The sequence below is a fragment of the Tinamus guttatus genome, unplaced genomic scaffold (genome assembly GCF_059628265.1).
Source record: "Tinamus guttatus ecotype Peru unplaced genomic scaffold, ASM5962826v1 Tinamus_guttatus_pri_ptg000081l, whole genome shotgun sequence".
Classification (NCBI taxonomy): Eukaryota; Metazoa; Chordata; class Aves; order Tinamiformes; family Tinamidae; genus Tinamus; species Tinamus guttatus.
The window spans coordinates 506,037-532,881 of NW_028288615.1; the positions used below are offsets into that span (position 1 = coordinate 506,037).

Here is a 26,845-nt window from a genome sequence, read left to right on the forward strand (position 1 = left end):
GTTGAGCTCCTGCTCAGGCCGGTGTGTGAGCTCTGGGCTGCGCAGGAGAAGGCTGGAGAGGCCGTGGTGATTGCAGGTGAGCTGGAGGTGTTGGGTGGCCTCGTAGAGTTTTGTCTGTCTCTTTGGGGTTTGTTTGGGGAAAGTGGTAACATGAGGGCACCTCTACTTGTCTCTCAGTTTGTGCAGCCTGTGTCCTGTGCAGAAGTGGTCTGGTTGCGATGGGGTGTCTTTTTTATGAGGTGTGGAGTAAAGGTGTGAGTGTGTGGCTGTAGGTTTGAGAGAGTTGTGGGGGCAGAGTGCAAAGCGGTGTGAGGCAGGGCGAGGAGGTGGCTGGCAGTGTTGAGGTTGAGGGTTGTGGATGTGGCAGGGTGTTTGTTTGTGAGGGGCCTGAGCAGTGAAGGAGAGGAGGCCCTTGGCAGCGAAGCCCTGAGCAGTGTCGTGTGCGGAGCGCAGGACACTTGGGTGGGGGTGGGCTGGAGGCATGAGAGCCGAATGGCTGGTGAGACGCGGTGTTGGTTTGTGTTGCGAGCCCTGGTGCGGGGCAGGTGTCCTGTTGCGCGTGTTGGTGCAGGCTGCTGTGACTGTCTGGCCTGAGAGAGGAAGGGCTGTGGGCCTGGTGGGAGAGGGCTGCGTGTGTCGGGGCTTGTGTGGGTGAAGTTGGCAGGCCTCTGCCTGTCTTGTGCTGGTGGGGTGGCAAGTGTTGTGCGGGGCTGCAGTGTTGGGCTCTTTGTTGGATGGGAGCAGCCGTGCTGCAGGTGTGTTGCCCGTCTGCCTTTGGAGGGTTCTCCCGTGCTTGGCCTCCTGCTTGGTGCCCAGGTTCTTGCTGCGGGTTTGTGTTCCTCACTGGCTGCTTTTGGCGCGCCTGCTTGTGCCAGCGCAGGGCAGGCCGAGAGGCCTGTTGGTCTGAGAGAGGGTCCTGCCCAGAGCGAGTGGCAGGAGGGAGGATGTTCCCTGCCCTGCCCCGACATCTGGGGAGGTTGAGTTTTCCCACGAGATTTAATTGCGATGACCACTGTTTATTGTGCAAAAGGTCTTTATTTCCACCAGGCATATAAATAAATAAATAAATAAGATTTAGTAATAAATAGTCCTTGGCATGTGCGAGTCTTCCCTGGGTTTCCATTGGGACCTTCGTGTGCCTCGGAGGAGGCTGCAGTCCGACAGGAACGTGGAGCGCCGTGGGTAGTGACTGGTGGCCCCTTTCCCCTCGCTTCCCCGCTGTGCCTTCCTGCGCAGCACATCCGTGTGGAGCGGTAGCCCGCGCGGCCTGGCCGCTGTGGCCACAGGGAGTGTGCAGGGTGCTGTGGGTGTGCGGGCTGCGGTGCTGCGGGGCGGAGCGCCGTCACGCCTGTTGCTGTGGCGGGCTGGAGCCCCGTGCGGTGGAGGGCTGCGCGGTGCCTGTGAGGGCGAGTCCTTGCTGGAGATGCCCTGTGTGGCTTGGTGAGCTCTCCCTTGTGCTGAGGTTGCTGTTTGGACGGGTTGGGCTTTGTAGGGAGGGAGCTGCCGGGTTTTGCATTGCGCGCGTAAGCTTGTCAATGTGTCGGAAGCAGGTGTGAACTTCGAGGCGGACCGTGTCCCAGGCGCAGGAGCTGTGGCCGTGCGTGCGGAGGAAGTCGCGGATGCGGCGGAAGTATGTGTTGATGGCGAGGCGGGAGTTGCGGGGCCCTTGGCTTTTAGAAAGCCCGGTGGTGGCTGTGAGGCATTCCTGGAGCTGGTGGAATTGATGGTGAAGCTTGTTGAGAAGCTGCTGGTGTGCTTGGCGGTCCCAGTGGTCAGGAATGCTTTCGTTGCTGAGAGTTGTGAAGAGTTGCTGGAGGATGAGAAGGATGGTGGCGGTGGCTTGTTGAGGGTGGCTGGCTGCTCCCAGGGTGTCCGGGAAGGAGAAGGGTACATTGTGTTGGTGGCAGAGCACGGTGCGGTTGGAAGCTATGGTGCGCAGGAGCTGGAAGCTGTCGGCGTTGAAGGTGTTCTGTTGGGTGCGGAGGTGGGTGCAGGCGAGGGCCGCGGGCAGGAGAAGCAGGAGCCCAGGAGCGCGGTGCCACAGGCAGGGCCGTGGTGTTGCGGGTGCAGGCATGGTGGTGCGTTGCGTTGTGCGGCAGTAGCGTGCGGGAGGCCGGTGAGCCTTGGTGGTGCTGGCGAGCGCTGTGCTTGAGCGTGTGGTGTGTGCGCGGCTTTATTGGGTGCCGCATCTTTCCGTTTGTCGTTTTCGAGTTGCAAAGGGTTTCCTGCTGCCGTTTTCGGTTTTGGTTGTTGGTTCGTTTGGTTTTGCGGTGTTGTAGGGAAGTGGCCTTGTGCGGTGGCGGTGGTGCTTGCGTGGTGCTGTGGTGGTTGTGTTGGGATGAGCGGAGTTGGGTGAGGCAGTGCGTTGTGTTGGTGTGTATGTGTGGGGGCTGTGGCCATGGCCTTTGTGGCAGCCGTGCTGGTGGAGGTGTGTTTGCGGGTTTCCCTTTCGCCTTGCCGTTGTGGTCTCGTGTCCGCTTTGTGCGGGTGTATTTCCGTGCGTCGCCAAGGCAAGGCTGCTTTCTTGATGTAATGTGCAGGCTTTCCTGGTGTTGGTTCTGCTTTCCGGCTGGCCGTTCTTGCTGTTTCTGACTTAGAGTCTCAGAGCTCTTGGTGCTTTGCACGTTTTGGTGCGTGCCCTTTGTTGGGAGAAGGCTGGGGGTGGATGTGGTGCCTCGTGCTGCAGAGGCTGTTTGCACTGGAGGTGTCTGAGCAACTTGTGCAGTTGTTCTTTGAGCATCTCCCCAGATGAGTATTTGCACAATTTGCAATTGGCATTGCCAATTCTCCTTCTGGAGTTAGTTTATTGTGAAAGTACTCATGCTGTTTGTGTTGTTTTTGATGCTCTCAGGTTCTGCCTTGTGCCCTTAGTTCTCCTTGTGTCCTTTTTCGTGTGGGAGAAGAGTCTGGCCTTATCTTCTATATGTGCTTGTATGTTTTGCTTCAGGAGAGCTGTAAGGTCACGCGTGCGGAGGTTGAGGGGAGATTTTATCGTAGAAGGTACCTCAAGAGATGCCTCGGACAGCATGGAGCTTTCTGGTTTCTCAGAGGGGTCTTGCTCCGTAGTGAGATTTTTTGGCACCGTGTGTTCCCTTGCCTTACAGCTTCAGGCAGTCTCCCGTTGTACAGTCGTCCGCAGTAATTTGTAGGTAGCGCTGATGAGGTGGTGGAAGCGCATGCCTGTTGTGGCCTTGCCCTCGAGCAGACAGTGCGGTGTGTGCTGCGTGTGCGGTGCTGGAGTGGAGGGAGGAGGCGCAATGAGTGTTCCCCTTGGGGCTGTCCTGGTGTGGGTGCGTTGTGTCTCTGGGCAGAGGTGTTTGTGGTGGTGGGCCTGGTGTTTGGAGGGGGCTGCTGGTGCGTGGGCAGCACTCGTAGCGTCGGGTGCTGTCGCTGTGCCGCTGTGGGCTTAGCGGCTCGGAGAGCTCCTCCTTGCGCGCCAGCACAGTGGTGCTTGCTGTGTTAGTGCTGGCATGAAGGAAGACGACAGGAACATGGGCTGTGGTGCGAGGCGTGTCCCCAGTTGAGCTCCTGCTCAGGCCGGTGTGTGAGCTCTGGGCTGCGTAGGAGAAGGCTGGAGAGGCCGTGGTGATTGCAGGTGAGCTGGAGGTGTTGGGTGGCCTCGTAGAGTTTTATCTGTCTCGTTGGGGTTTGTTTGGGGTAAGTGGTAACATGAGGGCACCTCTACTTGTCTCTCAGTTTGTGCAGCCTGTGTCCTGTGCAGAAGTGGTCTGGTTGCGATGGGGTGTCTTTTTTATGAGGTGTGGAGTAAAGGTGTGAGTGTGTGGCTGTAGGTTGGAGAGAGTTATGGGGGCAGAGTGCAAAGCGGTGTGAGGCAGGGCGAGGAGGTGGCTGGCAGTGTTGAGGTTGAGGGTTGTGGATGTGGCAGGGTGTTTGTTTGTGAGGGGCCTGAGCAGTGAAGGAGAGGAGGCCCTTGGCAGCGAAGCCCTGAGCAGTGTCGTGTGCGGAGCGCAGGACACTTGGGTGGGGGTGGGCTGGAGGCGTGAGAGCCGAATGGCTGGTGAGACGCGGTGTTGGTTTGTGTTGCGAGCCCTGGTGCGGGGCAGGTGTCCTGTTGCGCGTGTTGGTGCAGGCTGCTGTGACTGTCTGGCCTGAGAGAGGAAGGGCTGTGGGCCTGGTGGGAGAGGGCTGCGTGTGTCGGGGCTTGTGTGGGTGAAGTTGGCAGGCCTCTGCCTGTCTTGTGCTGGTGGGGTGGCAAGTGTTGTGCGGGGCTGCAGTGTTGGGCTCTTTGTTGGATGGGAGCAGCCGTGCTGCAGGTGTGTTGCCCGTCTGCCTTTGGAGGGTTCTCCTGTGCTTGGCCTCCTGCTTGGTGCTCAGGTTCTTGCTGCGGGTTTGTGTTCCTCACTGGCTGCTTTTGGCGCGCCTGCTTGTGCCAGCGCAGGGCAGGCCGAGAGGCCTGTTGGTCTGAGAGAGGGTCCTGCCCAGAGCGAGTGGCAGGAGGGAGGATGGTCCCTGCCCTGCCCCGACATCTGGGGATGTTGAGTTTTCCCACGAGATTTAATCGCGATGACCACTGTTTATTGTGCAAAAGGTCTTTATTTCCACCAGGCATATAAATAAATAAATAAATAAGATTTAGTAATAAATAGTCCTTGGCATGTGCGAGTCTTCCCTGGGTTTCCATTGGGACCTTCGTGTGCCTCGGAGGAGGCTGCAGTCCGACAGGAACGTGGAGCGCCGTGGGTAGTGACTGGTGGCCCCTTTCCCCTCGCTTCCCCGCTGTGCCTTCCTGCGCAGCACATCCGTGTGGAGCGGTAGCCCGCGCGGCCTGGCCGCTGTGGCCACAGGGAGTGTGCAGGGTGCTGCGGGTGTGCGGGCTGCGGTGCTGCGGGGCGGAGCGCCGTCACGCCTGTTGCTGTGGCGGGCTGGAGCCCCGTGCGGTGGAGGGCTGCGCGGTGCCTGTGAGGGCGAGTCCTTGCTGGAGATGCCCTGTGTGGCTTGGTGAGCTCTCCCTTGTGCTGAGGTTGCTGTTTGGACGGGTTGGGCTTTGTAGGGAGGGAGCTGCCGGGTTTTGCATTGCGCGCGTAAGCTTGTCAATGTGTCGGAAGCAGGTGTGAACTTCGAGGCGGACCGTGTCCCAGGCGCAGGAGCTGTGGCCGTGCGTGCGGAGGAAGTCGTGGATGCGGCGGAAGTATGTGTTGATGGCGAGGCGGGAGTTGCGGGGCCCTTGGCTTTTAGAAAGCCCGGTGCTGGCTGTGAGGCATTCCTGGAGCTGGTGGATTTGATGGTGAAGCTTGTTGAGAAGCTGCTGGTGTGCTTGGCGGTCCCAGTGGTCAGGAATGCTTTCGTTGCTGAGAGTGTTGAAGAGTTGCTGGAGGATGAGAAGGATGGTGGCGGTGGCTTGTTGAGGGTGGCTGGCTGCTCCCAGGGTGTCCGGGAAGGAGAAGGGTACATTGTGTTGGTGGCAGAGCACGGTGCGGTTGGAAGCTATGGTGCGCAGGAGCTGGAAGCTGTCGGCGTTGAAGGTGTTCTGTTGGGTGCGGAGGTGGGTGCAGGCGAGGGCCGCGGGCAGGAGAAGCAGGAGCCCAGGAGCGCGGTGCCACAGGCAGGGCCGTGGTGTTGCGGGCGCAGGCATGGTGGTGCGTTGCGTTGTGCGGCAGTAGCGTGCGGGAGGCCGGTGAGCCTTGGTGGTGCTGGCGAGCGCTGTGCTTGAGCGTGTGGTGTGTGCGCGGCTTTATTGGGTGCCGCATCTTTCCGTTTGTCGTTTTCGAGTTGCAAAGGGTTTCCTGCTGCCGTTTTCGGTTTTGGTTGTTGGTTTGTTTGGTTTTGCGGTGTTGTAGGGAAGTGGCCTTGTGCGGTGGCGGTGGTGCTTGCGTGGTGCTGTGGTGGTTGTGTTGGGATGAGCGGAGTTGGGCGAGGCAGTGCGTTGTGTTGGTGTGTATGTGTGGGGGCTGTGGCCATGGCCTTTGTGGCAGCCGTGCTGGTGGAGGTGTGTTTGCGGGTTTCCCTTTCGCCTTGCCGTTGTGGTCTGGTGTCCGCTTTGTGCGGGTGTATTTCCGTGCGTCGCCAAGGCAAGGCTGCTTTCTTGATGTAATGTGCAGGCTTTCCTGGTGTTGGTTCTGCTTTCCGGCTGGCCGTTCTTGCTGTTTCTGACTTAGAGTCTCAGAGCTCTTGGTGCTCGGCGCGTTTTGGTGCGTGCCCTTTGTTGGGAGAAGGCTGGGGTGGATGTGGTGTCTCGTGTTGCAGAGGCTGTTTGCACTGGAGGTGTCTGAGCAACTTGTCCAGTTGTTCTTTGAGCATCTCCCCAGATGAGTATTTGCACAATTTGCAATTGGCATTGCCAATTCTCCTTCTGGAGTTAGTTTATTGTGAAAGTACTCATGCTGTTTGTGTTGTTTTTGATGCTCTCAGGTTCTGCCTTGTGCCCTTAGTTCTCCTTGTGTCCTTTTTCGTGTGGGACAAGAGTCTGGCCTTATCTTCTATATGTGCTTGTATGTTTTGCTTCAGGAGAGCTGTAAGGTCACGCGTGCGGAGGTTGAGGGGAGATTTTATCGTAGAAGGTACCTCAAGAGATGCCTCGGACAGCATGGAGCTTTCTGGTTTCTCAGAGGGGTCTTGCTCCGTAGTGAGATTTTTTGGCACCGTGTGTTCCCTTGCCTTACAGCTGCAGGCAGTCTCCCGTTGTACAGTCGTCCGCAGTAATTTGTAGGTAGTGCTGATGAGGTGGTGGAAGCGCATGCCTGTTGTGGCCTTGCCCTCGAGCAGACAGTGCGGTGTGTGCTGCGTGTGCGGTGCTGGAGTAGAGGGAGGAGGCGCAATGAGTGTTCCCCTTGGGGCTGTCCTGGTGTGGGTGCGTGGTGTCTCTGGGCAGAGGTGTTTGTGGTGGTGGGCCTGGTGTTTGGAGGGGGCTGCTGGTGCGTGGGCAGCACTCGTAGCGTCGGGTGCTGTCGCTGTGCCGCTGTGGGCTTAGCGGCTCGGAGAGCTCCTCCTTGCGCGCCAGCACAGTGGTGCTTGCTGTGTTAGTGCTGGCATGAAGGAAGACGACAGGAACATGGGCTGTGGTGCGAGGCGTGTCCCCAGTTGAGCTCCTGCTCAGGCCGGTGTGTGAGCTCTGGGCTGCGCAGGAGAAGGCTGGAGAGGCCGTGGTGATTGCAGGTGAGCTGGAGGTGTTGGGTGGCCTCGTAGAGTTTTGTCTGTCTCTTTGGGGTTTGTTTGGGGAAAGTGGTAACATGAGGGCACCTCTACTTGTCTCTCAGTTTGTGCAGCCTGTGTCCTGTGCAGAAGTGGTCTGGTTGCGATGGGGTGTCTTTTTTATGAGGTGTGGAGTAAAGGTGTGAGTGTGTGGCTGTAGGTTTGAGAGAGTTGTGGGGGCAGAGTGCAAAGCGGTGTGAGGCAGGGCGAGGAGGTGGCTGGCAGTGTTGAGGTTGAGGGTTGTGGATGTGGCAGGGTGTTTGTTTGTGAGGGGCCTGAGCAGTGAAGGAGAGGAGGCCCTTGGCAGCGAAGCCCTGAGCAGTGTCGTGTGCGGAGCGCAGGACACTTGGGTGGGGGTGGGCTGGAGGCATGAGAGCCGAATGGCTGGTGAGACGCGGTGTTGGTTTGTGTTGCGAGCCCTGGTGCGGGGCAGGTGTCCTGTTGCGCGTGTTGGTGCAGGCTGCTGTGACTGTCTGGCCTGAGAGAGGAAGGGCTGTGGGCCTGGTGGGAGAGGGCTGCGTGTGTCGGGGCTTGTGTGGGTGAAGTTGGCAGGCCTCTGCCTGTCTTGTGCTGGTGGGGTGGCAAGTGTTGTGCGGGGCTGCAGTGTTGGGCTCTTTGTTGGATGGGAGCAGCCGTGCTGCAGGTGTGTTGCCCGTCTGCCTTTGGAGGGTTCTCCCGTGCTTGGCCTCCTGCTTGGTGCCCAGGTTCTTGCTGCGGGTTTGTGTTCCTCACTGGCTGCTTTTGGCGCGCCTGCTTGTGCCAGCGCAGGGCAGGCCGAGAGGCCTGTTGGTCTGAGAGAGGGTCCTGCCCAGAGCGAGTGGCAGGAGGGAGGATGGTCCCTGCCCTGCCCCGACATCTGGGGATGTTGAGTTTTCCCACGAGATTTAATCGCGATGACCACTGTTTATTGTGCAAAAGGTCTTTATTTCCACCAGGCATATAAATAAATAAATAAATAAATAAATAAATAAGATTTAGTAATAAATAGTCCTTGGCATGTGCGAGTCTTCCCTGGGTTTCCATTGGGACCTTCGTGTGCCTCGGAGGAGGCTGCAGTCCGACAGGAACGTGGAGCGCCGTGGGTAGTGACTGGTGGCCCCTTTCCCCTCGCTTCCCCGCTGTGCCTTCCTGCGCAGCACGTCCGTGTGGAGCGGTAGCCCGCGCGGCCTGGCCGCTGTGGCCACAGGGAGTGTGCAGGGTGCTGCGGGTGTGCGGGCTGCGGTGCTGCGGGGCGGAGCGCCGTCACGCCTGTTGCTGTGGCGGGCTGGAGCCCCGTGCGGTGGAGGGCTGCGCGGTGCCTGTGAGGGCGAGTCCTTGCTGGAGATGCCCCGTGTGGCTTGGTGAGCTCTCCCTTGTGCTGAGGTTGCTGTTTGGACGGGTTGGGCTTTGTAGGGAGGGAGCTGCCGGGTTTTGCATTGCGCGCGTAAGCTTGTCAATGTGTCGGAAGCAGGTGTGAACTTCGAGGCGGACCGTGTCCCAGGCGCAGGAGCTGTGGCCGTGCGTGCGGAGGAAGTCGTGGATGCGGCGGAAGTATGTGTTGATGGCGAGGCGGGAGTTGCGGGGCCCTTGGCTTTTAGAAAGCACGGTGCTGGCTGTGAGGCATTCCTGGAGCTGGTGGATTTGATGGTGAAGCTTGTTGAGAAGCTGCTGGTGTGCTTGGCGGTCCCAGTGGTCAGGAATGCTTTCGTTGCTGAGAGTGTTGAAGAGTTGCTGGAGGATGAGAAGGATGGTGGCGGTGGCTTGTTGAGGGTGGCTGGCTGCTCCCAGGGTGTCCGGGAAGGAGAAGGGTACGTTGTGTTGGTGGCAGAGCACGGTGCGGTTGGGAGCCATGGTGCGCAGGAGCTGGAAGCTGTCGGCGTTGAAGGTGTTCTGTTGGGTGCGGAGGTGGGTGCAGGCGAGGGCCGCGGGCAGGAGAAGCAGGAGCCCGGGAGCGCGGTGCCACAGGCAGGGCCGTGGTGTTGCGGGCGCAGGCATGGTGGTGCGTTGAGTTGTGCGGCAGTGGCGTGCGGGAGGCCGGTGAGCCTTGGTGGTGCTGGCGAGCGCTGTGCTTGAGCGTGTGGTGTGTGCGCGGCTTTATTGGGTGCCGCATCTTTCCGTTTGTCATTTTCGAGTTGCAAAGAGTTTCCTGCTGCCGTTTTCGGTTTTGGTTGTTGGTTCGTTTGGTTTTGCGGTGTTGTAGGGAAGTGGCCTTGTGCGGTGGCGGTGGTGCTTGCGTGGTGCTGTGGTGGTTGTGTTGGGATGAGCGGAGTTGGGCGAGGCAGTGCGTTGTGTTGGTGTGTATGTGTGGGGACTGTGGCCATGGCCTTTGTGGCAGCCGTGCTGGTGGAGGTGTGTTTGCGGGTTTCCCTTTCGCCTTGCCGTTGTGGTCTCGTGTCCGCTTTGTGCGGGTGTATTTCCGTGCGTCGCCAAGGCAAGGCTGCTTTCTTGATGTAATGTGCAGGCTTTCCTGGTGTTGGTTCTGCTTTCCGGCTGGCCGTTCTTGCTGTTTCTGACTTAGAGTCTCAGAGCTCTTGGTGCTCGGCGCGTTTTGGTGCGTGCCCTATGTTGGGAGAAGGCTGGGGTGGATGTGGTGCCTCGTGCTGCAGAGGCTGTTTGCACTGGAGGTGTCTGAGCAACTTGTCCAGTTGTTCTTTGAGCATCTCCCCGGATGAGTATTTGCACAATTTGCAATTGGCATTGCCAATTCTCCTTCTGGAGTTAGTTTATTGTGAAAGTACTCATGCTGTTTGTGTTGTTTTTGATGCTCTCAGGTTCTGCCTTGTGCCCTTAGTTCTCCTTGTGTCCTTTTTCGTGTGGGACAAGAGTCTGGCCTTATCTTCTATATGTGCTTGTATGTTTTGCTTCAGGAGAGCTGTAAAGTCACGCGTGTGGAGGTTGAGGGGAGATTTTATCATAGAAGGTACCTCAAGAGATGCCTCGGACAGCATGGAGCTTTCTGGTTTCTCAGAGGGGTCTTGCTCCGTAGTGAGATTTTTTGGCACCGTGTGTTCCCTTGCCTTACAGCTTCAGGCAGTCTCCCGTTGTACAGTCGTCCGCAGTAATTTGTAGGTAGTGCTGATGAGGTGGTGGAAGCGCATGCCTGTTGTGGCCTTGCCCTCGAGCAGACAGTGCGGTGTGTGCTGCGTGTGCGGTGCTGGAGTAGAGGGAGGAGGCGCAATGAGTGTTCCCCTTGGGGCTGTCCTGGTGTGGGTGCGTGGTGTCTCTGGGCAGAGGTGTTTGTGGTGGTGGGCCTGGTGTTTGGAGGGGGCTGCTGGTGCGTGGGCAGCACTCGTAGCGTCGGGTGCTGTCGCTGTGCCGCTGTGGGCTTAGCGGCTCGGAGAGCTCCTCCTTGCGCGCCAGCACAGTGGTGCTTGCTGTGTTAGTGCTGGCATGAAGGAAGACGACAGGAACATGGGCTGTGGTGCGAGGCGTGTCCCCAGTTGAGCTCCTGCTCAGGCCGGTGTGTGAGCTCTGGGCTGCGCAGGAGAAGGCTGGAGAGGCCGTGGTGATTGCAGGTGAGCTGGAGGTGTTGGGTGGCCTCGTAGAGTTTTGTCTGTCTCTTTGGCGTTTGTTTGGGGAAAGTGGTAACATGAGGGCACCTCTACTTGTCTCTCAGTTTGTGCAGCCTGTGTCCTGTGCAGAAGTGGTCTGGTTGCGATGGGGTGTCTTTTTTATGAGGTGTGGAGTAAAGGTGTGAGTGTGTGGCTGTAGGTTTGAGAGAGTTGTGGGGGCAGAGTGCAAAGCGGTGTGAGGCAGGGCGAGGAGGTGGCTGGCAGTGTTGAGGTTGAGGGTTGTGGATGTGGCAGGGTGTTTGTTTGTGAGGGGCCTGAGCAGTGAAGGAGAGGAGGCCCTTGGCAGCGAAGCCCTGAGCAGTGTCGTGTGCGGAGCGCAGGACACTTGGGTGGGGGTGGGCTGGAGGCATGAGAGCCGAATGGCTGGTGAGACGCGGTGTTGGTTTGTGTTGCGAGCCCTGGTGCGGGGCAGGTGTCCTGTTGCGCGTGTTGGTGCAGGCTGCTGTGACTGTCTGGCCTGAGAGAGGAAGGGCTGTGGGCCTGGTGGGAGAGGGCTGCGTGTGTCGGGGCTTGTGTGGGTGAAGTTGGCAGGCCTCTGCCTGTCTTGTGCTGGTGGGGTGGCAAGTGTTGTGCGGGGCTGCAGTGTTGGGCTCTTTGTTGGATGGGAGCAGCCGTGCTGCAGGTGTGTTGCCCGTCTGCCTTTGGAGGGTTCTCCTGTGCTTGGCCTCCTGCTTGGTGCTCAGGTTCTTGCTGCGGGTTTGTGTTCCTCACTGGCTGCTTTTGGCGCGCCTGCTTGTGCCAGCGCAGGGCAGGCCAAGAGGCCTGTTGGTCTGAGAGAGGGTCCTGCCCAGAGCGAGTGGCAGGAGGGAGGATGGTCCCTGCCCTGCCCCGACATCTGGGGATGTTGAGTTTTCCAACGAGATTTAATCGCGATGACCACTGTTTATTGTGCAAAAGGTCTTTATTTCCACCAGGCATATAAATAAATAAATAAATAAGATTTAGTAATAAATAGTCCTTGGCATGTGCGAGTCTTCCCTGGGTTTCCATTGGGACCTTCGTGTGCCTCGGAGGAGGCTGCAGTCCGACAGGAACGTGGAGCGCCGTGGGTAGTGACTGGTGGCCCCTTTCCCCTCGCTTCCCCGCTGTGCCTTCCTGCGCAGCACATCCGTGTGGAGCGGTAGCCCGCGCGGCCTGGCCGCTGTGGCCACAGGGAGTGTGCAGGGTGCTGCGGGTGTGCGGGCTGCGGTGCTGCGGGGCGGAGCGCCGTCACGCCTGTTGCTGTGGCGGGCTGGAGCCCCGTGCGGTGGAGGGCTGCGCGGTGCCTGTGAGGGCGAGTCCTTGCTGGAGATGCCCCGTGTGGCTTGGTGAGCTCTCCCTTGTGCTGAGGTTGCTGTTTGGACGGGTTGGGCTTTGTAGGGAGGGAGCTGCCGGGTTTTGCATTGCGCGCGTAAGCTTGTCAATGTGTCGGAAGCAGGTGTGAACTTCGAGGCGGACCGTGTCCCAGGCGCAGGAGCTGTGGCCGTGCGTGCGGAGGAAGTCGTGGATGCGGCGGAAGTATGTGTTGATGGCGAGGCGGGAGTTGCGGGGCCCTTGGCTTTTAGAAAGCCCGGTGCTGGCTGTGAGGCATTCCTGGAGCTGGTGGATTTGATGGTGAAGCTTGTTGAGAAGCTGCTGGTGTGCTTGGCGGTCCCAGTGGTCAGGAATGCTTTCGTTGCTGAGAGTGTTGAAGAGTTGCTGGAGGATGAGAAGGATGGTGGCGGTGGCTTGTTGAGGGTGGCTGGCTGCTCCCAGGGTGTCCGGGAAGGAGAAGGGTACATTGTGTTGGTGGCAGAGCACGGTGCGGTTGGAAGCTATGGTGCGCAGGAGCTGGAAGCTGTCGGCGTTGAAGGTGTTCCGTTGGGTGCGGAGGTGGGTGCAGGCGAGGGCCGCGGGCAGGAGAAGCAGGAGCCCAGGAGCGCGGTGCCACAGGCAGGGCCGTGGTGTTGCGGGCGCAGGCATGGTGGTGCGTTGCGTTGTGCGGCAGTAGCGTGCGGGAGGCCGGTGAGCCTTGGTGGTGCTGGCGAGCGCTGTGCTTGAGCGTGTGGTGTGTGCGCGGCTTTATTGGGTGCCGCATCTTTCCGTTTGTCGTTTTCGAGTTGCAAAGGGTTTCCTGCTGCCGTTTTCGGTTTTGGTTGTTGGTTTGTTTGGTTTTGCGGTGTTGTAGGGAAGTGGCCTTGTGCGGTGGCGGTGGTGCTTGCGTGGTGCTGTGGTGGTTGTGTTGGGATGAGCGGAGTTGGGCGAGGCAGTGCGTTGTGTTGGTGTGTATGTGTGGGGGCTGTGGCCATGGCCTTTGTGGCAGCCGTGCTGGTGGAGGTGTGTTTGCGGGTTTCCCTTTCGCCTTGCCGTTGTGGTCTCGTGTCCGCTTTGTGCGGGTGTATTTCCGTGCGTCGCCAAGGCAAGGCTGCTTTCTTGATGTAATGTGCAGGCTTTCCTGGTGTTGGTTCTGCTTTCCGGCTGGCCGTTCTTGCTGTTTCTGACTTAGAGTCTCAGAGCTCTTGGTGCTCGGCGCGTTTTGGTGCGTGCCCTTTGTTGGGAGAAGGCTGGGGTGGATGTGGTGTCTCGTGTTGCAGAGGCTGTTTGCACTGGAGGTGTCTGAGCAACTTGTCCAGTTGTTCTTTGAGCATCTCCCCAGATGAGTATTTGCACAATTTGCAATTGGCATTGCCAATTCTCCTTCTGGAGTTAGTTTATTGTGAAAGTACTCATGCTGTTTGTGTTGTTTTTGATGCTCTCAGGTTCTGCCTTGTGCCCTTAGTTCTCCTTGTGTCCTTTTTCGTGTGGGACAAGAGTCTGGCCTTATCTTCTATATGTGCTTGTATGTTTTGCTTCAGGAGAGCTGTAAGGTCACGCGTGCGGAGGTTGAGGGGAGATTTTATCGTAGAAGGTACCTCAAGAGATGCCTCGGACAGCATGGAGCTTTCTGGTTTCTCAGAGGGGTCTTGCTCCGTAGTGAGATTTTTTGGCACCGTGTGTTCCCTTGCCTTACAGCTGCAGGCAGTCTCCCGTTGTACAGTCGTCCGCAGTAATTTGTAGGTAGTGCTGATGAGGTGGTGGAAGCGCATGCCTGTTGTGGCCTTGCCCTCGAGCAGACAGTGCGGTGTGTGCTGCGTGTGCGGTGCTGGAGTAGAGGGAGGAGGCGCAATGAGTGTTCCCCTTGGGGCTGTCCTGGTGTGGGTGCGTTGTGTCTCTGGGCAGAGGTGTTTGTGGTGGTGGGCCTGGTGTTTGGAGGGGGCTGCTGGTGCGTGGGCAGCACTCGTAGCGTCGGGTGCTGTCGCTGTGCCGCTGTGGGCTTAGCGGCTCGGAGAGCTCCTCCTTGCGCGCCAGCACAGTGGTGCTTGCTGTGTTAGTGCTGGCATGAAGGAAGACGACAGGAACATGGGCTGTGGTGCGAGGCGTGTCCCCAGTTGAGCTCCTGCTCAGGCCGGTGTGTGAGCTCTGGGCTGCGTAGGAGAAGGCTGGAGAGGCCGTGGTGATTGCAGGTGAGCTGGAGGTGTTGGGTGGCCTCGTAGAGTTTTGTCTGTCTCTTTGGGGTTTGTTTGGGGAAAGTGGTAGCATGAGGGCGCCTCTACTTGTCTCTCAGTTTGTGCAGCCTGTGTCCTGTGCAGAAGTGGTCTGGTTGCGATGGGGTGTCTTTTTTGTGAGGTGTGGAGTAAAGGTGTGAGTGTGTGGCTGTAGGTTTGAGAGAGTTGTGGGAGCAGAGTGCAAAGCGGTGTGAGGCAGGGCGAGGAGGTGGCTGGCAGTGTTGAGGTTGAGGGTTGTGGATGTGGCAGGGTGTTTGTTTGTGAGGGGCCTGAGCAGTGAAGGAGAGGAGGCCCTTGGCAGCGAAGCCCTGAGCAGTGTCGTGTGCGGAGCGCAGGACACTTGGGTGGGGGTGGGCTGGAGGCATGAGAGCCGAATGGCTGGTGAGACGCGGTGTTGGTTTGTGTTGCGAGCCCTGGTGCGGGGCAGGTGTCCTGTTGCGCGTGTTGGTGCAGGCTGCTGTGACTGTCTGGCCTGAGAGAGGAAGGGCTGTGGGCCTGGTGGGAGAGGGCTGCGTGTGTCGGGGCTTGTGTGGGTGAAGTTGGCAGGCCTCTGCCTGTCTTGTGCTGGTGGGGTGGCAAGTGTTGTGCGGGGCTGCAGTGTTGGGCTCTTTGTTGGATGGGAGCAGCCGTGCTGCAGGTGTGTTGCCCGTCTGCCTTTGGAGGGTTCTCCTGTGCTTGGCCTCCTGCTTGGTGCCCAGGTTCTTGCTGCGGGTTTGTGTTCCTCACTGGCTGCTTTTGGCGCGCCTGCTTGTGCCAGCGCAGGGCAGGCCGAGAGGCCTGTTGGTCTGAGAGAGGGTCCTGCCCAGAGCGAGTGGCAGGAGGGAGGATGGTCCCTGCCCTGCCCCGACATCTGGGGATGTTGAGTTTTCCCACGAGATTTAATCGCGATGACCACTGTTTATTGTGCAAAAGGTCTTTATTTCCACCAGGCATATAAATAAATAAATAAATAAATAAATAAGATTTAGTAATAAATAGTCCTTGGCATGTGCGAGTCTTCCCTGGGTTTCCATTGGGACCTTCGTGTGCCTCGGAGGAGGCTGCAGTCCGACAGGAACGTGGAGCGCCGTGGGTAGTGACTGGTGGCCCCTTTCCCCTCGCTTCCCCGCTGTGCCTTCCTGCGCAGCACGTCCGTGTGGAGCGGTACCCGCGCGGCCTGGCCGCTGTGGCCATAGGGAGTGTGCAGGGTGCTGCGGGTGTGCGGGCTGCGGTGCTGCGGGGCGGAGCGCCGTCACGCCTGTTGCTGTGGCGGGCTGGAGCCCCGTGCGGTGGAGGGCTGCGCGGTGCCTGTGAGGGCGAGTCCTTGCTGGAGATGCCCCGTGTGGCTTGGTGAGCTCTCCCTTGTGCTGAGGTTGCTGTTTGGACGGGTTGGGCTTTGTAGGGAGGGAGCTGCCGGGTTTTGCATTGCGCGCGTAAGCTTGTCAATGTGTCGGAAGCAGGTGTGAACTTCGAGGCGGACCGTGTCCCAGGCGCAGGAGCTGTGGCCGTGCGTGCGGAGGAAGTCGCGGATGCGGCGGAAGTATGTGTTGATGGCGAGGCGGGAGTTGCGGGGCCCTTGGCTTTTAGAAAGCACGGTGCTGGCTGTGAGGCATTCCTGGAGCTGGTGGATTTGATGGTGAAGCTTGTTGAGAAGCTGCTGGTGTGCTTGGCGGTCCCAGTGGTCAGGAATGCTTTCGTTGCTGAGAGTGTTGAAGAGTTGCTGGAGGATGAGAAGGATGGTGGCGGTGGCTTGTTGAGGGTGGCTGGCTGCTCCCAGGGTGTCCGGGAAGGAGAAGGGTACGTTGTGTTGGTGGCAGAGCACGGTGCGGTTGGGAGCCATGGTGCGCAGGAGCTGGAAGCTGTCGGCGTTGAAGGTGGTCTGTTGGGTGCGGAGGTGGGTGCAGGCGAGGGCCGCGGGCAGGAGAAGCAGGAGCCCGGGAGCGCGGTGCCACAGGCAGGGCCGTGGTGTTGCGGGCGCAGGCATGGTGGTGCGTTGAGTTGTGCGGCAGTGGCGTGCGGGAGGCCGGTGAGCCTTGGTGGTGCTGGCGAGTGCTGTGCTTGAGCGTGTGGTGTGTGCGCGGCTTTATTGGGTGCCGCATCTTTCCGTTTGTCGTTTTCGAGTTGCAAAGAGTTTCCTGCTGCCGTTTTCGGTTTTGGTTGTTGGTTTGTTTGGTTTTGCGGTGTTGTAGGGAAGTGGCCTTGTGCGGTGGCGGTGGTGCTTGCGTGGTGCTGTGGTGGTTGTGTTGGGATGAGCGGAGTTGGGCGAGGCAGTGCGTTGTGTTGGTGTGTATGTGTGGGGGCTGTGGCCATGGCCTTTGTGGCAGCCGTGCTGGTGGAGGTGTGTTTGCGGGTTTCCCTTTCGCCTTGCCGTTGTGGTCTCGTGTCCGCTTTGTGCGGGTGTATTTCCGTGCGTCGCCAAGGCAAGGCTGCTTTCTTGATGTAATGTGCAGGCTTTCCTGGTGTTGGTTCTGCTTTCCGGCTGGCCGTTCTTGCTGTTTCTGACTTAGAGTCTCAGAGCTCTTGGTGCTCGGCGCGTTTTGGTGCGTGCCCTATGTTGGGAGAAGGCTGGGGTGGATGTGGTGCCTCGTGCTGCAGAGGCTGTTTGCACTGGAGGTGTCTGAGCAACTTGTCCAGTTGTTCTTTGAGCATCTCCCCGGATGAGTATTTGCACAATTTGCAATTGGCATTGCCAATTCTCCTTCTGGAGTTAGTTTATTGTGAAAGTACTCATGCTGTTTGTGTTGTTTTTGATGCTCTCAGGTTCTGCCTTGTGCCCTTAGTTCTCCTTGTGTCCTTTTTCGTGTGGGACAAGAGTCTGGCCTTATCTTCTATATGTGCTTGTATGTTTTGCTTCAGGAGAGCTGTAAAGTCACGCGTGCGGAGGTTGAGGGGAGATTTTATCATAGAAGGTACCTCAAGAGATGCCTCGGACAGCATGGAGCTTTCTGGTTTCTCAGAGGGGTCTTGCTCCGTAGTGAGATTTTTTGGCACCGTGTGTTCCCTTGCCTTACAGCTTCAGGCAGTCTCCCGTTGTACAGTCGTCCGCAGTAATTTGTAGGTAGTGCTGATGAGGTGGTGGAAGCGCATGCCTGTTGTGGCCTTGCCCTCGAGCAGACAGTGCGGTGTGTGCTGCGTGTGCGGTGCTGGAGTAGAGGGAGGAGGCGCAATGAGTGTTCCCCTTGGGGCTGTCCTGGTGTGGGTGCGTGGTGTCTCTGGGCAGAGGTGTTTGTGGTGGTGGGCCTGGTGTTTGGAGGGGGCTGCTGGTGCGTGGGCAGCACTCGTAGCGTCGGGTGCTGTCGCTGTGCCGCTGTGGGCTTAGCGGCTCGGAGAGCTCCTCCTTGCGCGCCAGCACAGTGGTGCTTGCTGTGTTAGTGCTGGCATGAAGGAAGACGACAGGAACATGGGCTGTGGTGCGAGGCGTGTCCCCAGTTGAGCTCCTGCTCAGGCCGGTGTGTGAGCTCTGGGCTGCGCAGGAGAAGGCTGGAGAGGCCGTGGTGATTGCAGGTGAGCTGGAGGTGTTGGGTGGCCTCGTAGAGTTTTGTCTGTCTCTTTGGGGTTTGTTTGGGGAAAGTGGTAACATGAGGGCACCTCTACTTGTCTCTCAGTTTGTGCAGCCTGTGTCCTGTGCAGAAGTGGTCTGGTTGCGATGGGGTGTCTTTTTTATGAGGTGTGGAGTAAAGGTGTGAGTGTGTGGCTGTAGGTTTGAGAGAGTTGTGGGGGCAGAGTGCAAAGCGGTGTGAGGCAGGGCGAGGAGGTGGCTGGCAGTGTTGAGGTTGAGGGTTGTGGATGTGGCAGGGTGTTTGTTTGTGAGGGGCCTGAGCAGTGAAGGAGAGGAGGCCCTTGGCAGCGAAGCCCTGAGCAGTGTCGTGTGCGGAGCGCAGGACACTTGGGTGGGGGTGGGCTGGAGGCATGAGAGCCGAATGGCTGGTGAGACGCGGTGTTGGTTTGTGTTGCGAGCCCTGGTGCGGGGCAGGTGTCCTGTTGCGCGTGTTGGTGCAGGCTGCTGTGACTGTCTGGCCTGAGAGAGGAAGGGCTGTGGGCCTGGTGGGAGAGGGCTGCGTGTGTCGGGGCTTGTGTGGGTGAAGTTGGCAGGCCTCTGCCTGTCTTGTGCTGGTGGGGTGGCAAGTGTTGTGCGGGGCTGCAGTGTTGGGCTCTTTGTTGGATGGGAGCAGCCGTGCTGCAGGTGTGTTGCCCGTCTGCCTTTGGAGGGTTCTCCCGTGCTTGGCCTCCTGCTTGGTGCCCAGGTTCTTGCTGCGGGTTTGTGTTCCTCACTGGCTGCTTTTGGCGCGCCTGCTTGTGCCAGCGCAGGGCAGGCCGAGAGGCCTGTTGGTCTGAGAGAGGGTCCTGCCCAGAGCGAGTGGCAGGAGGGAGGATGGTCCCTGCCCTGCCCCGACATCTGGGGATGTTGAGTTTTCCCACGAGATTTAATCGCGATGACCACTGTTTATTGTGCAAAAGGTCTTTATTTCCACCAGGCATATAAATAAATAAATAAATAAATAAATAAGATTTAGTAATAAATAGTCCTTGGCATGTGCGAGTCTTCCCTGGGTTTCCATTGGGACCTTCGTGTGCCTCGGAGGAGGCTGCAGTCCGACAGGAACGTGGAGCGCCGTGGGTAGTGACTGGTGGCCCCTTTCCCCTCGCTTCCCCGCTGTGCCTTCCTGCGCAGCACGTCCGTGTGGAGCAGTACCCGCGCGGCCTGGCCGCTGTGGCCATAGGGAGTGTGCAGGGTGCTGCGGGTGTGCGGGCTGCGGTGCTGCGGGGCGGAGCGCCGTCACGCCTGTTGCTGTGGCGGGCTGGAGCCCCGTGCGGTGGAGGGCTGCGCGGTGCCTGTGAGGGCGAGTCCTTGCTGGAGATGCCCCGTGTGGCTTGGTGAGCTCTCCCTTGTGCTGAGGTTGCTGTTTGGACGGGTTGGGCTTTGTAGGGAGGGAGCTGCCGGGTTTTGCATTGCGCGCGTAAGCTTGTCAATGTGTCGGAAGCAGGTGTGAACTTCGAGGCGGACCGTGTCCCAGGCGCAGGAGCTGTGGCCGTGCGTGCGGAGGAAGTCGCGGATGCGGCGGAAGTATGTGTTGATGGCGAGGCGGGAGTTGCGGGGCCCTTGGCTTTTAGAAAGCACGGTGCTGGCTGTGAGGCATTCCTGGAGCTGGTGGATTTGATGGTGAAGCTTGTTGAGAAGCTGCTGGTGTGCTTGGCGGTCCCAGTGGTCAGGAATGCTTTCGTTGCTGAGAGTGTTGAAGAGTTGCTGGAGGATGAGAAGGATGGTGGCGGTGGCTTGTTGAGGGTGGCTGGCTGCTCCCAGGGTGTCCGGGAAGGAGAAGGGTACGTTGTGTTGGTGGCAGAGCACGGTGCGGTTGGGAGCCATGGTGCGCAGGAGCTGGAAGCTGTCGGCGTTGAAGGTGTTCTGTTGGGTGCGGAGGTGGGTGCAGGCGAGGGCCGCGGGCAGGAGAAGCAGGAGCCCGGGAGCGCGGTGCCACAGGCAGGGCCGTGGTGTTGCGGGCGCAGGCATGGTGGTGCGTTGAGTTGTGCGGCAGTGGCGTGCGGGAGGCCGGTGAGCCTTGGTGGTGCTGGCGAGTGCTGTGCTTGAGCGTGTGGTGTGTGCGCGGCTTTATTGGGTGCCGCATCTTTCCGTTTGTCGTTTTCGAGTTGCAAAGAGTTTCCTGCTGCCGTTTTCGGTTTTGGTTGTTGGTTTGTTTGGTTTTGCGGTGTTGTAGGGAAGTGGCCTTGTGCGGTGGCGGTGGTGCTTGCGTGGTGCTGTGGTGGTTGTGTTGGGATGAGCGGAGTTGGGCGAGGCAGTGCGTTGTGTTGGTGTGTATGTGTGGGGGCTGTGGCCATGGCCTTTGTGGCAGCCGTGCTGGTGGAGGTGTGTTTGCGGGTTTCCCTTTCGCCTTGCCGTTGTGGTCTCGTGTCCGCTTTGTGCGGGTGTATTTCCGTGCGTCGCCAAGGCAAGGCTGCTTTCTTGATGTAATGTGCAGGCTTTCCTGGTGTTGGTTCTGCTTTCCGGCTGGCCGTTCTTGCTGTTTCTGACTTAGAGTCTCAGAGCTCTTGGTGCTCGGCGCGTTTTGGTGCGTGCCCTATGTTGGGAGAAGGCTGGGGTGGATGTGGTGCCTCGTGCTGCAGAGGCTGTTTGCACTGGAGGTGTCTGAGCAACTTGTCCAGTTGTTCTTTGAGCATCTCCCCGGATGAGTATTTGCACAATTTGCAATTGGCATTGCCAATTCTCCTTCTGGAGTTAGTTTATTGTGAAAGTACTCATGCTGTTTGTGTTGTTTTTGATGCTCTCAGGTTCTGCCTTGTGCCCTTAGTTCTCCTTGTGTCCTTTTTCGTGTGGGACAAGAGTCTGGCCTTATCTTCTATATGTGCTTGTATGTTTTGCTTCAGGAGAGCTGTAAAGTCACGCGTGCGGAGGTTGAGGGGAGATTTTATCATAGAAGGTACCTCAAGAGATGCCTCGGACAGCATGGAGCTTTCTGGTTTCTCAGAGGGGTCTTGCTCCGTAGTGAGATTTTTTGGCACCGTGTGTTCCCTTGCCTTACAGCTTCAGGCAGTCTCCCGTTGTACAGTCGTCCGCAGTAATTTGTAGGTAGTGCTGATGAGGTGGTGGAAGCGCATGCCTGTTGTGGCCTTGCCCTCGAGCAGACAGTGCGGTGTGTGCTGCGTGTGCGGTGCTGGAGTAGAGGGAGGAGGCGCAATGAGTGTTCCCCTTGGGGCTGTCCTGGTGTGGGTGCGTGGTGTCTCTGGGCAGAGGTGTTTGTGGTGGTGGGCCTGGTGTTTGGAGGGGGCTGCTGGTGCGTGGGCAGCACTCGTAGCGTCGGGTGCTGTCGCTGTGCCGCTGTGGGCTTAGCGGCTCGGAGAGCTCCTCCTTGCGCGCCAGCACAGTGGTGCTTGCTGTGTTAGTGCTGGCATGAAGGAAGACGACAGGAACATGGGCTGTGGTGCGAGGCGTGTCCCCAGTTGAGCTCCTGCTCAGGCCGGTGTGTGAGCTCTGGGCTGCGCAGGAGAAGGCTGGAGAGGCCGTGGTGATTGCAGGTGAGCTGGAGGTGTTGGGTGGCCTCGTAGAGTTTTGTCTGTCTCTTTGGGGTTTGTTTGGGGAAAGTGGTAACATGAGGGCACCTCTACTTGTCTCTCAGTTTGTGCAGCCTGTGTCCTGTGCAGAAGTGGTCTGGTTGCGATGGGGTGTCTTTTTTATGAGGTGTGGAGTAAAGGTGTGAGTGTGTGGCTGTAGGTTTGAGAGAGTTGTGGGAGCAGAGTGCAAAGCGGTGTGAGGCAGGGCGAGGAGGTGGCTGGCAGTGTTGAGGTTGAGGGTTGTGGATGTGGCAGGGTGTTTGTTTGTGAGGGGCCTGAGCAGTGAAGGAGAGGAGGCCCTTGGCAGCGAAGCCCTGAGCAGTGTCGTGTGCGGAGCGCAGGACACTTGGGTGGGGGTGGGCTGGAGGCATGAGAGCCGAATGGCTGGTGAGACGCGGTGTTGGTTTGTGTTGCGAGCCCTGGTGCGGGGCAGGTGTCCTGTTGCGCGTGTTGGTGCAGGCTGCTGTGACTGTCTGGCCTGAGAGAGGAAGGGCTGTGGGCCTGGTGGGAGAGGGCTGCGTGTGTCGGGGCTTGTGTGGGTGAAGTTGGCAGGCCTCTGCCTGTCTTGTGCTGGTGGGGTGGCAAGTGTTGTGCGGGGCTGCAGTGTTGGGCTCTTTGTTGGATGGGAGCAGCCGTGCTGCAGGTGTGTTGCCCGTCTGCCTTTGGAGGGTTCTCCCGTGCTTGGCCTCCTGCTTGGTGCCCAGGTTCTTGCTGCGGGTTTGTGTTCCTCACTGGCTGCTTTTGGCGCGCCTGCTTGTGCCAGCGCAGGGCAGGCCGAGAGGCCTGTTGGTCTGAGAGAGGGTCCTGCCCAGAGCGAGTGGCAGGAGGGAGGATGGTCCCTGCCCTGCCCCGACATCTGGGGATGTTGAGTTTTCCCACGAGATTTAATCGCGATGACCACTGTTTATTGTGCAAAAGGTCTTTATTTCCACCAGGCATATAAATAAATAAATAAATAAATAAATAAGATTTAGTAATAAATAGTCCTTGGCATGTGCGAGTCTTCCCTGGGTTTCCATTGGGACCTTCGTGTGCCTCGGAGGAGGCTGCAGTCCGACAGGAACGTGGAGCGCCGTGGGTAGTGACTGGTGGCCCCTTTCCCCTCGCTTCCCCGCTGTGCCTTCCTGCGCAGCACGTCCGTGTGGAGCAGTACCCGCGCGGCCTGGCCGCTGTGGCCATAGGGAGTGTGCAGGGTGCTGCGGGTGTGCGGGCTGCGGTGCTGCGGGGCGGAGCGCCGTCACGCCTGTTGCTGTGGCGGGCTGGAGCCCCGTGCGGTGGAGGGCTGCGCGGTGCCTGTGAGGGCGAGTCCTTGCTGGAGATGCCCCGTGTGGCTTGGTGAGCTCTCCCTTGTGCTGAGGTTGCTGTTTGGACGGGTTGGGCTTTGTAGGGAGGGAGCTGCCGGGTTTTGCATTGCGCGCGTAAGCTTGTCAATGTGTCGGAAGCAGGTGTGAACTTCGAGGCGGACCGTGTCCCAGGCGCAGGAGCTGTGGCCGTGCGTGCGGAGGAAGTCGCGGATGCGGCGGAAGTATGTGTTGATGGCGAGGCGGGAGTTGCGGGGCCCTTGGCTTTTAGAAAGCACGGTGCTGGCTGTGAGGCATTCCTGGAGCTGGTGGATTTGATGGTGAAGCTTGTTGAGAAGCTGCTGGTGTGCTTGGCGGTCCCAGTGGTCAGGAATGCTTTCGTTGCTGAGAGTGTTGAAGAGTTGCTGGAGGATGAGAAGGATGGTGGCGGTGGCTTGTTGAGGGTGGCTGGCTGCTCCCAGGGTGTCCGGGAAGGAGAAGGGTACGTTGTGTTGGTGGCAGAGCACGGTGCGGTTGGGAGCCATGGTGCGCAGGAGCTGGAAGCTGTCGGCGTTGAAGGTGTTCTGTTGGGTGCGGAGGTGGGTGCAGGCGAGGGCCGCGGGCAGGAGAAGCAGGAGCCCGGGAGCGCGGTGCCACAGGCAGGGCCGTGGTGTTGCGGGCGCAGGCATGGTGGTGCGTTGAGTTGTGCGGCAGTGGCGTGCGGGAGGCCGGTGAGCCTTGGTGGTGCTGGCGAGCGCTGTGCTTGAGCGTGTGGTGTGTGCGCGGCTTTATTGGGTGCCGCATCTTTCCGTTTGTCATTTTCGAGTTGCAAAGAGTTTCCTGCTGCCGTTTTCGGTTTTGGTTGTTGGTTCGTTTGGTTTTGCGGTGTTGTAGGGAAGTGGCCTTGTGCGGTGGCGGTGGTGCTTGCGTGGTGCTGTGGTGGTTGTGTTGGGATGAGCGGAGTTGGGCGAGGCAGTGCGTTGTGTTGGTGTGTATGTGTGGGGACTGTGGCCATGGCCTTTGTGGCAGCCGTGCTGGTGGAGGTGTGTTTGCGGGTTTCCCTTTCGCCTTGCCGTTGTGGTCTCGTGTCCGCTTTGTGCGGGTGTATTTCCGTGCGTCGCCAAGGCAAGGCTGCTTTCTTGATGTAATGTGCAGGCTTTCCTGGTGTTGGTTCTGCTTTCCGGCTGGCCGTTCTTGCTGTTTCTGACTTAGAGTCTCAGAGCTCTTGGTGCTCGGCGCGTTTTGGTGCGTGCCCTATGTTGGGAGAAGGCTGGGGTGGATGTGGTGCCTCGTGCTGCAGAGGCTGTTTGCACTGGAGGTGTCTGAGCAACTTGTCCAGTTGTTCTTTGAGCATCTCCCCGGATGAGTATTTGCACAATTTGCAATTGGCATTGCCAATTCTCCTTCTGGAGTTAGTTTATTGTGAAAGTACTCATGCTGTTTGTGTTGTTTTTGATGCTCTCAGGTTCTGCCTTGTGCCCTTAGTTCTCCTTGTGTCCTTTTTCGTGTGGGACAAGAGTCTGGCCTTATCTTCTATATGTGCTTGTATGTTTTGCTTCAGGAGAGCTGTAAGGTCACGCGTGCGGAGGTTGAGGGGAGATTTTATCGTAGAAGGTACCTCAAGAGATTCCTCGGACAGCATGGAGCTTTCTGGTTTCTCAGAGGGGTCTTGCTCCGTAGTGAGATTTTTTGGTACCGTGTGTTCCCTTGCCTTACAGCTGCAGGCAGTCTCCCGTTGTACAGTCGTCCGCAGTAATTTGTAGGTAGTGCTGATGAGGTGGTGGAAGCGCATGCCTGTTGTGGCCTTGCCCTCGAGCAGACAGTGCGGTGTGTGCTGCGTGTGCGGTGCTGGAGTAGAGGGAGGAGGCGCAATGAGTGTTCCCCTTGGGGCTGTCCTGGTGTGGGTGCGTTGTGTCTCTGGGCAGAGGTGTTTGTGGTGGTGGGCCTGGTGTTTGGAGGGGGCTGCTGGTGCGTGGGCAGCACTCGTAGCGTCGGGTGCTGTCGCTGTGCCGCTGTGGGCTTAGCGGCTCGGAGAGCTCCTCCTTGCGCGCCAGCACAGTGGTGCTTGCTGTGTTAGTGCTGGCATGAAGGAAGACGACAGGAACATGGGCTGTGGTGCGAGGCGTGTCCCCAGTTGAGCTCCTGCTCAGGCCGGTGTGTGAGCTCTGGGCTGCGCAGGAGAAGGCTGGAGAGGCCGTGGTGATTGCAGGTGAGCTGGAGGTGTTGGGTGGCCTCGTAGAGTTTTGTCTGTCTCTTTGGGGTTTGTTTGGGGAAAGTGGTAACATGAGGGCACCTCTACTTGTCTCTCAGTTTGTGCAGCCTGTGTCCTGTGCAGAAGTGGTCTGGTTGCGATGGGGTGTCTTTTTTATGAGGTGTGGAGTAAAGGTGTGAGTGTGTGGCTGTAGGTTTGAGAGAGTTGTGGGGGCAGAGTGCAAAGCGGTGTGAGGCAGGGCGAGGAGGTGGCTGGCAGTGTTGAGGTTGAGGGTTGTGGATGTGGCAGGGTGTTTGTTTGTGAGGGGCCTGAGCAGTGAAGGAGAGGAGGCCCTTGGCAGCGAAGCCCTGAGCAGTGTCGTGTGCGGAGCGCAGGACACTTGGGTGGGGGTGGGCTGGAGGCATGAGAGCCGAATGGCTGGTGAGACGCGGTGTTGGTTTGTGTTGCGAGCCCTGGTGCGGGGCAGGTGTCCTGTTGCGCGTGTTGGTGCAGGCTGCTGTGACTGTCTGGCCTGAGAGAGGAAGGGCTGTGGGCCTGGTGGGAGAGGGCTGCGTGTGTCGGGGCTTGTGTGGGTGAAGTTGGCAGGCCTCTGCCTGTCTTGTGCTGGTGGGGTGGCAAGTGTTGTGCGGGGCTGCAGTGTTGGGCTCTTTGTTGGATGGGAGCAGCCGTGCTGCAGGTGTGTTGCCCGTCTGCCTTTGGAGGGTTCTCCCGTGCTTGGCCTCCTGCTTGGTGCCCAGGTTCTTGCTGCGGGTTTGTGTTCCTCACTGGCTGCTTTTGGCGCGCCTGCTTGTGCCAGCGCAGGGCAGGCCAAGAGGCCTGTTGGTCTGAGAGAGGGTCCTGCCCAGAGCGAGTGGCAGGAGGGAGGATGGTCCCTGCCCTGCCCCGACATCTGGGGATGTTGAGTTTTCCCACGAGATTTAATCGCGATGACCACTGTTTATTGTGCAAAAGGTCTTTATTTCCACCAGGCATATAAATAAATAAATAAATAAATAAATAAGATTTAGTAATAAATAGTCCTTGGCATGTGCGAGTCTTCCCTGGGTTTCCATTGGGACCTTCGTGTGCCTCGGAGGAGGCTGCAGTCCGACAGGAACGTGGAGCGCCGTGGGTAGTGACTGGTGGCCCCTTTCCCCTCGCTTCCCCGCTGTGCCTTCCTGCGCAGCACGTCCGTGTGGAGCGGTACCCGCGCGGCCTGGCCGCTGTGGCCATAGGGAGTGTGCAGGGTGCTGCGGGTGTGCGGGCTGCGGTGCTGCGGGGCGGAGCGCCGTCACGCCTGTTGCTGTGGCGGGCTGGAGCCCCGTGCGGTGGAGGGCTGCGCGGTGCCTGTGAGGGCGAGTCCTTGCTGGAGATGCCCCGTGTGGCTTGGTGAGCTCTCCCTTGTGCTGAGGTTGCTGTTTGGACGGGTTGGGCTTTGTAGGGAGGGAGCTGCCGGGTTTTGCATTGCGCGCGTAAGCTTGTCAATGTGTCGGAAGCAGGTGTGAACTTCGAGGCGGACCGTGTCCCAGGCGCAGGAGCTGTGGCCGTGCGTGCGGAGGAAGTCGCGGATGCGGCGGAAGTATGTGTTGATGGCGAGGCGGGAGTTGCGGGGCCCTTGGCTTTTAGAAAGCACGGTGCTGGCTGTGAGGCATTCCTGGAGCTGGTGGATTTGATGGTGAAGCTTGTTGAGAAGCTGCTGGTGTGCTTGGCGGTCCCAGTGGTCAGGAATGCCTTCGTGGCTGAGAGTGTTGAAGAGTTGCTGGAGGATGAGAAGGATGGTGGCGGTGGCTTGTTGAGGGTGGCTGGCTGCTCCCAGGGTGTCCGGGAAGGAGAAGGGTACATTGTGTTGGTGGCAGAGCACGGTGCGGTTGGGAGCCATGGTGCGCAGGAGCTGGAAGCTGTCGGCGTTGAAGGTGCTCTGTTGGGTACGGAGGTTCGTGCAGGCGAGGGCTGCGGCGAGAGCGGGCAGGAGAAGCAGGAGCCCGGGAGCGCGGTGCAGCGCAGGCATGGTGGTGCGTTGAGTTGTGCGGCAGTGGCGTGCGGGAGGCCGGTGAGCCTTGGTGGTGCTGGCGAGCACTGTTCTTGAGTGTGTGCTGTGTGTGCAGCTTTATTGGGTGCCCCATCTTT

At 59.0% G+C, this 26,845-nt stretch overlaps 7 protein-coding genes across 8 annotated transcripts in view; 1 reads left to right on the forward strand and 6 right to left on the reverse strand.

The window, feature by feature from the left end:
* LOC104567754 (ubiquitin-associated protein 2-like) overlaps positions 1 to 26,845 on the forward strand; it is a 232,068-nt gene that overhangs the window by 196,690 nt on the left and 8,533 nt on the right. The window lies entirely within an intron of this gene.
* Positions 4,862 to 5,593, reverse strand: LOC148595633 (interferon-like). Its single transcript, XM_088520192.1, has one exon. The coding sequence runs from the start codon at positions 5,591 to 5,593 to the stop codon at positions 4,862 to 4,864; it is 732 nt and encodes a 243-aa protein (XP_088376318.1).
* On the reverse strand, positions 8,392 to 9,123 carry LOC148595634 (interferon-like). Its single transcript, XM_088520194.1, has one exon. It carries the CDS (start codon positions 9,121 to 9,123, stop codon positions 8,392 to 8,394), a length of 732 nt encoding a protein of 243 aa, XP_088376320.1.
* LOC148595635 (interferon-like) lies at positions 15,435 to 16,166 on the reverse strand. The gene has a single exon (XM_088520195.1). It carries the CDS (start codon positions 16,164 to 16,166, stop codon positions 15,435 to 15,437), a length of 732 nt encoding a protein of 243 aa, XP_088376321.1.
* LOC148595636 (interferon-like) lies at positions 18,960 to 19,691 on the reverse strand. Its single transcript, XM_088520196.1, has one exon. It carries the CDS (start codon positions 19,689 to 19,691, stop codon positions 18,960 to 18,962), a length of 732 nt encoding a protein of 243 aa, XP_088376322.1.
* Positions 22,485 to 23,216, reverse strand: LOC148595637 (interferon-like). The gene has a single exon (XM_088520197.1). It carries the CDS (start codon positions 23,214 to 23,216, stop codon positions 22,485 to 22,487), a length of 732 nt encoding a protein of 243 aa, XP_088376323.1.
* On the reverse strand, positions 26,010 to 26,726 carry LOC148595638 (interferon-like). The gene has a single exon (XM_088520198.1). The coding sequence runs from the start codon at positions 26,724 to 26,726 to the stop codon at positions 26,010 to 26,012; it is 717 nt and encodes a 238-aa protein (XP_088376324.1).

Coding starts and splice junctions, on each gene's coding strand:
- LOC148595633 (XM_088520192.1), bottom strand. CDS start 5,593: ATGCCTGCGCCCGCAACACCACGGCCCTGCCTGTGGCACCGCGCTCCT.
- LOC148595634 (XM_088520194.1), bottom strand. CDS start 9,123: ATGCCTGCGCCCGCAACACCACGGCCCTGCCTGTGGCACCGCGCTCCC.
- LOC148595635 (XM_088520195.1), bottom strand. CDS start 16,166: ATGCCTGCGCCCGCAACACCACGGCCCTGCCTGTGGCACCGCGCTCCC.
- LOC148595636 (XM_088520196.1), bottom strand. CDS start 19,691: ATGCCTGCGCCCGCAACACCACGGCCCTGCCTGTGGCACCGCGCTCCC.
- LOC148595637 (XM_088520197.1), bottom strand. CDS start 23,216: ATGCCTGCGCCCGCAACACCACGGCCCTGCCTGTGGCACCGCGCTCCC.
- LOC148595638 (XM_088520198.1), bottom strand. CDS start 26,726: ATGCCTGCGCTGCACCGCGCTCCCGGGCTCCTGCTTCTCCTGCCCGCT.